Below are 11,486 nucleotides of genomic sequence, written 5' to 3'. Positions count from 1 at the left end.
GATGCAATCAACAGCCGCCCGGCGAAGGCCTGCCTCTGCCCTTGCTATTCCTCGAACAAGGATTGACCGGCTGAAGGAGCTGTGTGCCTACTTCGTCATTAACTCGAGCCTTCCCTTCGCGATATTCGAGGACCCCTATCTACAAGACCTGCTCGTTCAATTCAACCCAGCTTTGCAACAGCAAGTGCCATTTGGTCGGACTGCAATTAGGAACGAGATCGAGGCTCTCTTCCTAGCACGCAAACAGGTGGTCCGGAAGGCGATCCTGAATGCTAGGACGGCTATACACTTCAGCTTCGATCTCTGGACGTCTCCAAATCGACTAGCCTTCATCGCCATCATCGTCCACTACCTTGACGGAACCTATCAGCCTGCGAAGCGGATGATTGCCTTCAAGCAGCAGTCAGGAACCCATGCCGGCCTGAATCTCGCTGAGACGTTGATTGGGGTCATCCAAGATTGGGGCTTTGGAGAGCGGTTGGGTGTAGCGATCTGTGATAACGCCACGAACAACGATACCTGTTTACAATCCCTCTACAGCCGGTTGTTCCCCCATTGGGATCGCGATGCTATTCGGAGTCGAAGAATGCGCTGCTTCGGTCACATCCTCAACCTAGCAGCTAAAGCCTTCCTCTTTGGCGATCGGGCAGATGAATTCGAACAACAGGCTGAAACCCTCGAGGCCCTAGAAGTAGACGAGCTAGATGCCACCCACTGGCGCACTAGGGGACCCATTGGAAAGCTCCACAACATCGTCAGATTCATCCGAGCGTCTCCCCAACGAAGCGAGGCTTTCAGGAAGACCGAACGGGATGACCGGTCGATCCAAGGGAGCTTCTTGCTGGCCGAAGCAACAACCAAAGAGCTGGAGCTGAAGCAGAATAATGCTACGAGGTGGAATTCGACCTTCCTGATGATTGAGAGGGCATGTCTATTACGGAATACCATCGAGAACTACCTAACGGACCTCGACCTCGACCGGACCGCAACTAATAAGGTCTCTGCTGAAGATCGTCTTTCCTTAGAGGACTGGCGGCTCCTTGCAGAGGTTCAGGAGATCCTGACGCCCTTCTACAGGCTCACGATGATTACCCAAGGCCAGGGTCAGCTTCACGAGGTCCTCACGGGCATGGAATACGTCCTTGATAAGCTTGAGCGGTGGAAGCAGCTATATATTGATGAATCTCTCAATCCGGCAGTAGCAACAGAACCGGTTCGGCCACCAACCCGCAGCCGGCCTTTGCAACGTAACAGAGCAGCCATCGAACCTGGGTTTACTTCCCGCTTTAACGAAGAAGCCCTCCCGGACCACACGAGGCTGGTTTATACTAATCTTGCTGCTGCTCGGGCAGCAGGCAACTTCGATAGCCTTGGAGCCCAGCAACGGTCCTTCCTTCGAAGTGGGATCAACAACGCATGGCTAAAGCTCAACCACTACTATACATCGATTGGAGAGTCATCCTTATTTACATCAGCCGTCATTCTACATCCCGGGCTCGGGCTTGGGTGGCTCGAGAACGTCTGGACCGCTCCAGAGCAGGTTATCTGGATTAGCGATGCTAAAAGGGCTCTCAAGGCTTACCTCGAGGCCTACTACCCTGAAGCCAACGAGCAGGGGAGCCGCTCGCCCTCTGCAGAGCCGGAACCAGTTGGACAGGGCCCTCCGAAGAAACGGAAGGTCGAATTGGAAGAGGCAAGGCAGTGGATTGCCCAGAGGTGTCCCCAGCTCTCTCAGACGGCTTCGGAGCTTGAGGTCTACTTCAGGACGCCTCGAGAGAACACGGAAGATCCGATTCAGTGGTGGAGGGACCACCAGGCTACCTACCCTCGTCTTAGCTGCCTTGCGTTGGACCTACTAGCCATCCCAGCTATGGCCGATGATTGTGAGAGAGCATTCAGCATCGCGAAGCTGACCGTGACGTCTCAGAGGCACAGCCTGAGCAGCGAGGCTATTGAGTATTGTCAGCTGCTGAAGAACTGGTTGTATGAAGACGAAAGCCGCGGCCAGCAGCAGCTGCAGCAGCTGCAGGAAGAATAGCAGCCGTTGGGATGTGGTAAGCCCAGAACACCAAGAATCGGGGTCGCGATGCTATTTCGGTGGCTGGAATAGCCTCACGGCGGTCAGCAGGGGTCCTGATATCAGACACTACCAGACATATCAACTAAACAGTCAATCAATCAGATTTCGGGCCCGAATTCCCTTTCAGATCAGATGGGCACCCTATATTTGATCTGATTGATCTGACGGCAGCGCTGTTCCGAGCCCCAATCAAATCTTTCGGCTCCTGATCCGGGCCGGATGGATCTCGTCTAGCAGCGCGTAGTCCATGCGGATGATGCCCTTGTTGGACCCGGAGGCCTGAAACAGCCGCCAGAAGCCCGTGGTGAACAGGGCGGCCTTCATGCCGGCACCGGCGCCTCCGTCCGTCGTCTTGGCGGCGGCGCGCTGCAGCCGGACCCACTCGCCGATGCGGCCCTTGCCGTCGTAGTGACCGCAGCGGTAGCGAGAATCGTAGCCGCTCAGCTTGATGCCGTAGTCGAGGTTGCCGCGGACGTAGAAGCTGACGCCGCTCTCGGCGGCGATCTCGAAGCACCGCACTGTCAAGAACATCTCCATGGCCTCGCCCGTGGCGAAGCCGTCGAAGGCGCCCCAGCACCCGCACGGCGTACTTGCCGTCCTGTAGAGCTCGCGGACTGCCGGCAGGCCCTGGGCGCCCGTGCCGCTGATGACGAAAACCCTGCATCACTAATCACCTTGTTCCCACTAATCGGCTTATTTCCCCGTTTGGGGTGCTGCCACCTCGAGCCTCGGGGACAAACTTGCTTTGTTACCAGTCAGTCATAGTGTTATGTCTGCATCGAGTCCGCAGTGCCATGACGATTGTATCACGTCATGCGCTGATATCCCGCCAGCTTGGCACATGATCAATATTTCCGGCTATCTCGGAGACGCGGATGGAATGATAGGTGAGCCTTGTCAGGTGGTATGAGACATGATTCCTGCCAAGACACGTCCTTCCTCAGGATCTCGGCAGCCATCAGGTGCGACGGATCGGGAACGAACCCCGGCGCCGGTATAGAATCTTCGGCGTCCTCATGGATGATTACTCCTGCAAAGCAGACGGTCAGCATCATGTCCTAGTCCAATGGTGGCAAGCTGCTGCATCGGCGATAATCAGAAGGCCGCTCACTCTTTACGCCCCACCCATTAAACCTGCCCACAATCTCCTCGTCCTCGGCTTCCACCTCGGCCCCATTCTCGTCACGCTTGCTGTTCGGCGCCGGCGCCAGCCCCGAGAAAATGACGGTACACTTTGAAAACGCGGGGACATTCCCGTAGCCGCCGTACTCGCCCGCGGCGTTGGGCCCGTACACGGCCGAGGAAATGCCCGCCGCCTGGGGGATCTGGCCCGGGTACGTGGCGAGCCGCTGCCAGCCGCTGTTGGACAGCCACCCTGGGTTACTCCCCAAGGCGCCGCCGTTGCCCCACTGCTGCCAGTTGGCCGCGGCTGTGGGGTCGTCAAGTAGGCCACGTTGGTGCTCAGCCCGCTCATGAGGCCGTTGCAGTTGTCCTGCAGCGTCTGCTGCCACACGGGCACGCACAGTGTCGAAATGGCCGTCACGCTATTGGCGAGAGTGCCAAAGTAGCCACCGCCTTCCTCTGCAGAGGCGAGCGGGTACTCGTCGCAGCTGACTAGGGCTACGCCCGTGGAAAGCCCTACCGCCGTGGTGTAGATCACATTGTCGGTGAAGCAGTAGCTGCTCCCATGCTTGTTCCGGTTGGTCACCCTGCAGGCGAAGCTGCGACGCGGGTTGGCGTTGACGGGGTCCCAGGTCAGGCTCAGCCCGCTGTTACTGAGCCCGCGCGCTTGGAAGAAGTTCTGCATGTTCCGGCAGATTCCGGGCACCGTGGCGCTCTTGCCGGCGTTGTTGACCTGCGAGTCTGAGAAGACGTGGCAGTTGAAATGGAAGTCGGGCAGCACCTAGCTACACACCGCGGACGATGCCGCAGTTGTCGCGCGCTTGGAGCTGGTATGGGCGGAGCACGTGTCGGGCGGGCTCACAAAATCCCGAAACTTCGGCGGGCGCCTCGCCGTCGTCGGGCCAGTACATCTCGGCGCGCTCAAAGGTGTAGCGCGCGCCGACCTGCATCGTGCCGCTGAGCTGCACCACGCCTACGATTTGTCCGTAGAGGTCCAGCGTCGGGCCCACGGCGGCGAGTCCCTTGATCGCGAGGCCGGGATAAGAGAGGGTTGGAATTAGCATCACGCGCGGGCTGCGGTACTCCAGGCGGGCGCTGCCGATGGCTGTTAAGCCGAGGTATACGCTCGGCTGCATGGCGAAGTAGGCGTACGTGGCCGTGGGCACGAGACCGCCCAGGGCACCCGAGTAGTAATACGCGTAGGTGGCGTCCATTGAAGCCTCGGCGTCCAGGTAGATGTTCAGCTGGGCATTGGTGCGCGCACAGTCGACAAACGCACGGTAGAGCAGGATGCTCTTCTGCAGGATAATGCCCAGCGAGCCCTTGTCGCTGCTCGTCACCGTTGTCACCTTCTTCAGCTAGTTGACGAAGGTGCCGAAACAACGCTTGGCCCGCGGCGTCTCGTGCTCCATGCCGTTGTCCCGCGCCTCGAGGTGCGTGGTCTTGCCGGCCATGATGTCGGCCTGCCGCCTACGCATGCGCTCGTGCGACGTCTTGGCCCGGCCTACTCTGTGGCGCCAGTCCCGGTACGAGAGGGCCTGGCCGTCTTGCAGCTCGCGCCGCACCTTGGCTGGCGTGTCGGTCACGTCCTCCCAGTAGTCGAGAAGGTTAGTGAAGTCGATGCGCATGTTGACGGGCCCGGAGTCGCGCTTGATGGCGCCGAACTCATAGTCGATCTTCATGCGCTAGGCCTTACTGTCAAGCTCCTGCGCCTCTCGCTTGCGCTCGTGGTGGCGTGGGAGCATGTAGTGCACCGGTGCCGGCTTCATCGACACCACCTGAGCAAAGGGACCCTCGCCTACGTGATTTGGCAGCTTAATGATGGTGTCTTCAGCGCCGTCATGGAAACGTTTCTGGCAGCGCGGGGACGAATCTGGGTAGTTGCAGAAAACGTAGAGTACCTCGCTAGTGTACTCAAATGCCGTCTTGATACGCGTGCGGTTGGTCGTCAACAGCGAACGTTTTCCCAGCGGCGCGTTGTCCTCGGTGAAAGAACGCGCCACTGTGTAGGCCGCGTGGAAAGTCGCGTCCACGGATCCCGGAGGGCCATCCAGAATGACAAAGCCGTAGGGATCGTCGCCGTATGCCTCGTCCGGCGAGAGTTCAGCATCGTTGTTCCCGTAGTTGTCCTGGTACGCCCATATGATGTCGGATCCAGTCTCCTCGTCCGGGCTGGACCAGAGATACGGGGGTCGACGGGCCATTTTCCATCGTAGTCCTCGGGCGGGTCACAGCAGAAGCGCCAGTTGGGATCCTGCCCGGCCAGCGGCTGATACGCCGAGCAGTCGACACCCTCAAGACTCTGAATATCTTTGAAGGGATTGGGAGGATCAAGGGCCGTGGTCCACTGCACCTACGTGGCCGGGCATATCGTGGGCAGGCATATCCTTTGCGAAGGTTGTGCCTTCGTCAAACGTCCAGGAGCAGTTCTGGGGCTGATCATTCGTCGGACAGCAGAACCCTTGCACAAAAGAGTGATAGACATCTGGAGCGTCGCCCATGGAGACAGAACACAGCTGGCCGTTGCCGTCGTCGTAACGTATGGTCTGCAGCGTGGTGCCGGAGGGACATGAGGGCAGATCGACTGTCGGACCCGGCAGCCGGTCCATGGGCATTGGTTCAGGATCTCGGTGTTGTCGCAGCACAGTGAACGATGACCGTCGTAGCAGGGACCTTCATCAGCGGTGGCGTCTACATAAGTGTCGATGTTAAGCTGGAACTGGTCCGCCCCGCAGAAGCCGCTGCACCCAACTTCGCTTCGTATCGGCGCGCCGTTCCACTGGCAGTTCTTGGGCATCGAGAAAGTAGGGCAGCAGATGTAGCGGAAAGATCCCTCGGGACAAGTGCCGCCGACGTAGAAACCAGGCCGCTGCAGAGGCGCATGCGCCGTGGATACTGCCGTGGTGCCGGCTGGGCAGACGTTGTCCACCGTTGTTATTCCGGTTGTTGCACCCTGGCGTGACGAAACAGTCCTGCCCCGTGTAGGCACCGAATTGGTTCACCAGGTTTGTCTTCTGCGCATCGGAAAGACTGCCGCCTTGCAGGAGACCGTTGGCGACGACACCGGCGCCCAGGAGGCCTGAGAGGGCATCGTATTGGCCGGTGTCTTGATCAATGGCCCAGATCATGAGGCCCGAGAGGCAGTGCCCCGTCAGGTAGGCGAGCTTATCCGCCCAGGACTTCTCGTCGTCGTACGAGATCCATTGGTTACCGTTAAACACATTGACCTTGACCGTGGAGACGGGATCGTAGTACGTGGCCACGTTGATGGACCGGTTGGTCGACGCGATCTCGGCGTAGTACAGAATCCCGGGCGTTTTGGAATAGTCGCCCGCCATGCCGACCGCCGAGAACTGGCACTGGGCCCCCAGCACGAGGCGTCGGCCATGGTGAAGGAGCGCCCGTAGAAGCCCATGCCCATGACGACTTTGGCCGGGTCGATGCCAACTCTCCAGAGCAGCTGGAAGCCCTGGTCAATCCGGGTGAGGTTGGTGTGTCCCTGCAGATAACGGCCCGTGTATTTGTTGAGCTGGTCCCACATGCCGTGCAGGTCGTAGCTCATGACGTTGAACCACGAGATGTACTTCTCCATTTCGGGCAAGTCGAAATTCTGCAGGTACCAGTAGCTACTAGGCAAGGTGCAGGTGATCTCCTATCCAGGGTTGACCGCGTCAAAGGCGTCGCGCATGTCGGACAATAAGAGCACGTAGTTCTGCGTATTATCGGGTTTGCCACCGCGGTCCGGCGCCGTTGGGCACTCCCAGTCAATGTCGATGCCGTCCAGGCCATATTTGGTGAGGTACGAGACGACCGATTGGATGAAGATCTGGCGGCTATCGTAATCCCGCGCCATGTCGGAAAAGTAACGTCGACGTGGGCAGGTCGTTGAAGTTCCATCCGCCAATGGCGACGTTGACGCGGAGGCCCGGATACGTGAGCTTGAGCTTTGACACGCGAGCGACGAGATCTCCGCCAACGTCCTGCAGATTCCAGTTGTCGTTAAACTCAATGAAGGCAAGGTTGATATGGGTCAGCGCCCCAGCCGGGATGGCTTCCGGCTCCATCGTGTCGCATGGCCTGCCGATGCCGAACAGCTCGTAGTAGGTAATCTTTCTCTACAGCCCGTCTGCCATGCGCGACGAGGGGCAGGACGGCGAAGTGACCGGTTTGCAGCCGTTCCCCTGACATCCCGTGCAACAGAAGTCGATCGTCGTTCTGCAGAACCCGTACTGGGCGCAGCAGACGTTGAGCCGGCAGTCAAACGTTGTGCCATACTGTCCACATTGAGCCGTGGCGTTGCAGGTTCCTTGGCATCCCGTGCCGCAGAACTATTCACCAAACCCACAGCTTCCGAACTGACTGCAGCAGCCCTCGAGACACGGGTTTGTTGCCGAGCACGCCGCGTTTTGCTGGGCAAGAACGACGACATGGTCGATCTAAGGTAGCAACGGCACCGCAAGGACCGCAAGGAAGAAAAGAGCAAAAGAACCAAATAGCGGCATCTTGAGAGCAGAGTGTCGGTGCCGTGAGACACAAAGTCAAGGAAAGGTCTGAAATGAGCGTGTATGTGTTAAACCATAGCAAAGGCGTGGGTGTCGGGAGCTGAGCTGCTCTTCTGCTTTCCCTTGGCGAAAGAGGGCCGAAGAGGCCAAGTCGGCCGTGACATAAGGAAAAGACATTCTATCAGGAACCCAAATCACCGACGCGCATGCTCTATCCCTCCTTTTCGCGCCATATGGTGAGTGGTAGATGCAGCAGGCAACTATAGAGAAAACCCCGAGACCGAAAGCGGGTTGCAGAGCAGGAACCGGAGCAAGAGGTCACTGGTACAAGGCCGGCTTCTGAAAATGTCCAGTCCATTGATTTCGTGCCGCAGTGGTGAGAATAATACCCGATGAGCGACAGGGGTTTAGATTTATCGTAAAGAACTTGACCCCTTTTTGACCCCCACGCAATCGGGCCTAATTTCATATTCGTAAGCAAGCAAAGAAAATGGTACTCGGCAGACTTACTCGTCGTCATCGTCCTCGTACCATGCCAGGAGCGCCTTCCTCTGTTGGCCACCCGCAACATTTGGCCCCAGCCTCTCCTCGTCGAGGACGACAACTGTGCCCACTTGACACGCAAGGTGATAGAGTTGGAGAGGACGCCCAGATAGGTTGCATCCTCTGGCCACTCGCCGCCGCCTGCCTCGATGTCCCTCTTCTCACTACGCTGCCAACTCCGGCCTTTGCGCAGCTCTTCTTGCCGACCTGCCTCGTACGTGTCGCCGTGAGGCACGTCAAGGAGTTGCGGGATTCGGCGAAAGATGCGATCCCAATCCGGCACAAAGTTGTACAAGACGGGATCCGAATACAGCAAGGCATCATCGACCTCGCTAGGCCCGTCAATCACGCCTGACAGGAAGTTTGCCATGGCCGAGTCGCTGCCGGGCCCGTAGTACGTCCGCAGCCAGATGGCACCCCGGACATTGCGCTCCTTGAACGGCCGCGCGTGGGCTAGGATTTCCTGTCGGCCTGTGGCAAACTGCTGGCCGACCAGAGGCCGCGAGCCTGCACCTGTGCAGAATAGGCCTGGGACGCGCCTGGTCAGCAAACAAACCCCAGACGCGAAAGAAGAGGCGAGACTTGCGGCCCGCATATGCAGCAACGCAACGCACCTCCAGAGATTAGTGGGGGACCTACATGGCGCTCAGCAACGGAGAGTTGAAGAAATCGGTCAAAGATCTCGGTCATCTGCTGATCGGGCGGTACGGCCGCATCGGCATTCCATTGCTCCTGATTGCGCAGGTAGTCAGCGCGCGAAGGGCTCGGAAAAAGGGGTTGGAGTCTTGTGACGACAGGCGCCTCCGGGGAAGATCGGGGGCAGAATGACTCACCAATAGGAAGAGGTCGCATTCTCTGACCTTTAGCGCCCCAAGGCTAGGCTGGTTCTGGTTGTTGGCCATGAGTCGCGTTGTACTACCTTGCGGAAGTTGGAACAGATCAAAATCGGGCAGGACGCGATTATGAGGAAGATGGAGGATGGAGGGCTAGACGGTCGGCAGGTGATATGCCAGGTGCTGTTGGTCTTTAAATCATGCTGTGCGAGGTGGGCCAGGTCCGGTTGGTCTTTAAATCATGTTGTGCGAGGTGGGCAGGTGCGGTTGGTCTTTAAATCGTAATTACTGTGCGAGGTGAGGTGCGGTAAGCAGTCGTCCAATTTCGGGCCGCTTTGTTGCAATGGAAGCGGGGCTGGGTCAGCCGCCCCTATATTTCAGTGGGTACCTAGCCCAGCAAAGGGCTGGCAGCGCGGGAACGGCGCGCTAAGGAAAGCTTAGGTTGACGCCGAAGTGCAGGGACACCTCGGGCGTGCCTGAAAAGCACGGGCATTGTACCCGGTACTTCATATCTCTTTCCAGCATCGGCTAGAGAGGACCAATTTGAACATGCGGCGCAAAAGGATGCTTACCAGACCTCTCGATGCCATTACTCAAGGTTCGGATCTATTGCATCCATCCACTGCATGCTGCCCTTGCCTTGTCCTTACGGGCTCGCTGGCTCGGGCGATCCCTGTCATCTTTGCACGATACAGTCTCGCGTCCGCGCTGTAATCAGGCGGGATAGCTTTCCAATGCGTAATTATTGCTTTTTGCCTTTCTTATAGCAATGCTTACTTACGAGCCTAATTACAGACCGCAGGGCCTGCCTCTAAGGACACCATAAGATAGAAATCGCAGCAGCTCTGGGCTGCGTGCAGCAGCAATGGCCGCGCGCCGCTTTTCTCTGACTCTCGGTCTTCGACTTGGTATTCTGCTTCTTTCCGTCCACACTGTTTTCGCCGCACAGCTCTTCAACAATGTCAGCTCGCCATTGTCGTTGTCGTCGTCGGCGCAGATTGCCTCAGTGCGGCTCTTCTCAAACGCCAGCACGCTGCCGTCTTCGGCATCGTCCGCCTGCACGGCGGCGTTGATGCAGAACATCTCGTGCACTCAGCTCATCGCGCCGGCTTACATCTCCAACCACGGCTATCTGGATCCCGGCACGCTCGCCTCCCTCTGCACGTCGGCTTGCCCCACCTCATTGACCTCGTTTCGTGCTGCAGCCGAGAGTAGTTGCGGAACGACGCCGTACACCCTCCCCATCAACAACAGTCGCTCGGTCCCATCCATTTTGGATCCGGTGGTGTGAGCGTACAATGTCGCCTGCTTGCAGAGCGGGAGCACCTACTGCGTACCCACGGTGACTAACGCGACGAATGGCATCTAGCCATGCTCGGACTGCTTCCTGAAGTACGAGGCCGCCATGCTGAACTCGTCGTATGGCCTGACTCACATCACGCCTCCCGACTTCTCATCACTGCTGTCCTCTTGCTCCGTGCCAGCGACTAGATACTCGTATTCTACCCCATCGAGCTCAGTGACACCGACAGGCACGTCGTCGTCCACCGCGTCGGCAGCGCCCACCTGCACGGGAACGTCCTACACGGCCGAGTCTGGAGACACATACGCTTCCATCGCTCGGGCTAACAGCGTGGCAACGGACCGTTTCGTTACGGGCAACCACTTGGACTACAACTGCACCGCCATCGCACCTGGCGCCAAGCTGTGCCTCCCGCAGAGCTGTCTCTTGTACCTGGTGGAGACGAACGACACGTGTGCTGGCATTACCGCTGATGAGTCTTTCTATCTGAACCAGCTGTTGTCTTGGAATCCGTATAGGCTACCCACTCTCTCCGCCCCCCTCGTGCCGCCGTCTTGAGTAATCTGAGAGCAGCCCACTGATAAGTTTTTGAGCACAGATCAATACACCAGAATTACGACAACCTGGATTCTATGATTGGTCGCACGATATGTATCTCGTAAGTTGGCCGTTCGTACTTGACTGCTTGTGAAAGGCCAGACTAAAGTTGTCCGGTCACGCCGCAGTCCGCCAGGGACAACAAGTTGGACAGCCAATCCGGCGAACATCAGTAGCGACTGGAATGTGTGAGTAACTCCTATCAATGATGAGACATTAACTCGGTGGGTTTCCTGCTCAACCTCGGAGCTCAGCACCTTCGTCCTACCGCCCGCGTCTTTCGCCGTTATTCCCAGCATCACCAACGTTCCAAACTACACCACAACTTATCTCAATCCCACAACATCCATCAACATCAGCACTAGCTCGGTTAGCATTTTGCCGTCCGCCGTTCAGTCTGTAAGTCCGAGTCGCAAGCTCTCTCTCTCTCTCACGGCGCACGCGTTACAAACCACTGACACACAGCCCCTTCACCAGTACGCCTCATTAACGGCCTATTTCCCCAT

At 58.0% G+C, this 11,486-nt stretch overlaps 2 protein-coding genes across 2 annotated transcripts; one reads left to right on the top strand and one right to left on the bottom strand.

Annotated features, from left to right (window-relative positions):
- Nucleotides 1-2,269: 2,269 nt before the first annotated feature.
- B0T26DRAFT_675641 (uncharacterized protein) lies at nt 2,270-9,149 on the bottom strand (the record flags this gene model as incomplete). Its single annotated transcript, XM_060439862.1, has 17 exons — nt 2,270-2,723; nt 2,755-2,823; nt 3,011-3,110; nt 3,192-3,429; nt 3,465-3,943; nt 3,996-4,524; nt 4,570-4,887; nt 5,005-5,374; nt 5,560-6,071; nt 6,166-6,561; nt 6,630-6,812; nt 6,870-7,035; nt 7,070-7,279; nt 7,563-7,611; nt 8,215-8,760; nt 8,862-8,979; nt 9,081-9,149. The coding sequence occupies 17 exons, from the start codon at nt 9,147-9,149 to the stop codon at nt 2,270-2,272; spliced, it is 4,806 nt and encodes a 1,601-aa protein (XP_060296109.1).
- A 1,175-nt stretch (nt 9,150-10,324) lies between these two features.
- Nucleotides 10,325-11,292, top strand: B0T26DRAFT_293818 (uncharacterized protein). Its single transcript, XM_060434199.1, has 3 exons — nt 10,325-10,895; nt 10,982-11,041; nt 11,109-11,292. Exons 1-3 carry the CDS (start codon nt 10,486-10,488, stop codon nt 11,170-11,172), a joined length of 534 nt encoding a protein of 177 aa, XP_060296108.1. The 5' UTR covers nt 10,325-10,485; the 3' UTR covers nt 11,173-11,292.
- The last annotated feature ends 194 nt before the right edge of the window (nt 11,293-11,486 follow it).

Source organism: Lasiosphaeria miniovina (assembly GCF_030549165.1).
Source record: "Lasiosphaeria miniovina strain SMH2392-1A chromosome Unknown B0T26scaffold_4, whole genome shotgun sequence".
Classification (NCBI taxonomy): Eukaryota; Fungi; Ascomycota; class Sordariomycetes; order Sordariales; family Lasiosphaeriaceae; genus Lasiosphaeria; species Lasiosphaeria miniovina.
This window is presented reverse-complemented; position numbering and strand designations above follow the sequence as displayed.

Excerpts from the sequence above, each read along its gene's own strand:
- B0T26DRAFT_293818 (XM_060434199.1), top strand. The coding sequence starts at position 10,486 with ATGCTGAACTCGTCGTATGGCCTGACTCACATCACGCCTCCCGACTTC. Across the intron at positions 10,896-10,981 it reads CAGCTGTTGTCTTGGAATCC|ATCAATACACCAGAATTACG; the intron begins GTATAGGCTACC and ends TTTTGAGCACAG. Across the intron at positions 11,042-11,108 it reads GGTCGCACGATATGTATCTC|TCCGCCAGGGACAACAAGTT; the intron begins GTAAGTTGGCCG and ends GTCACGCCGCAG.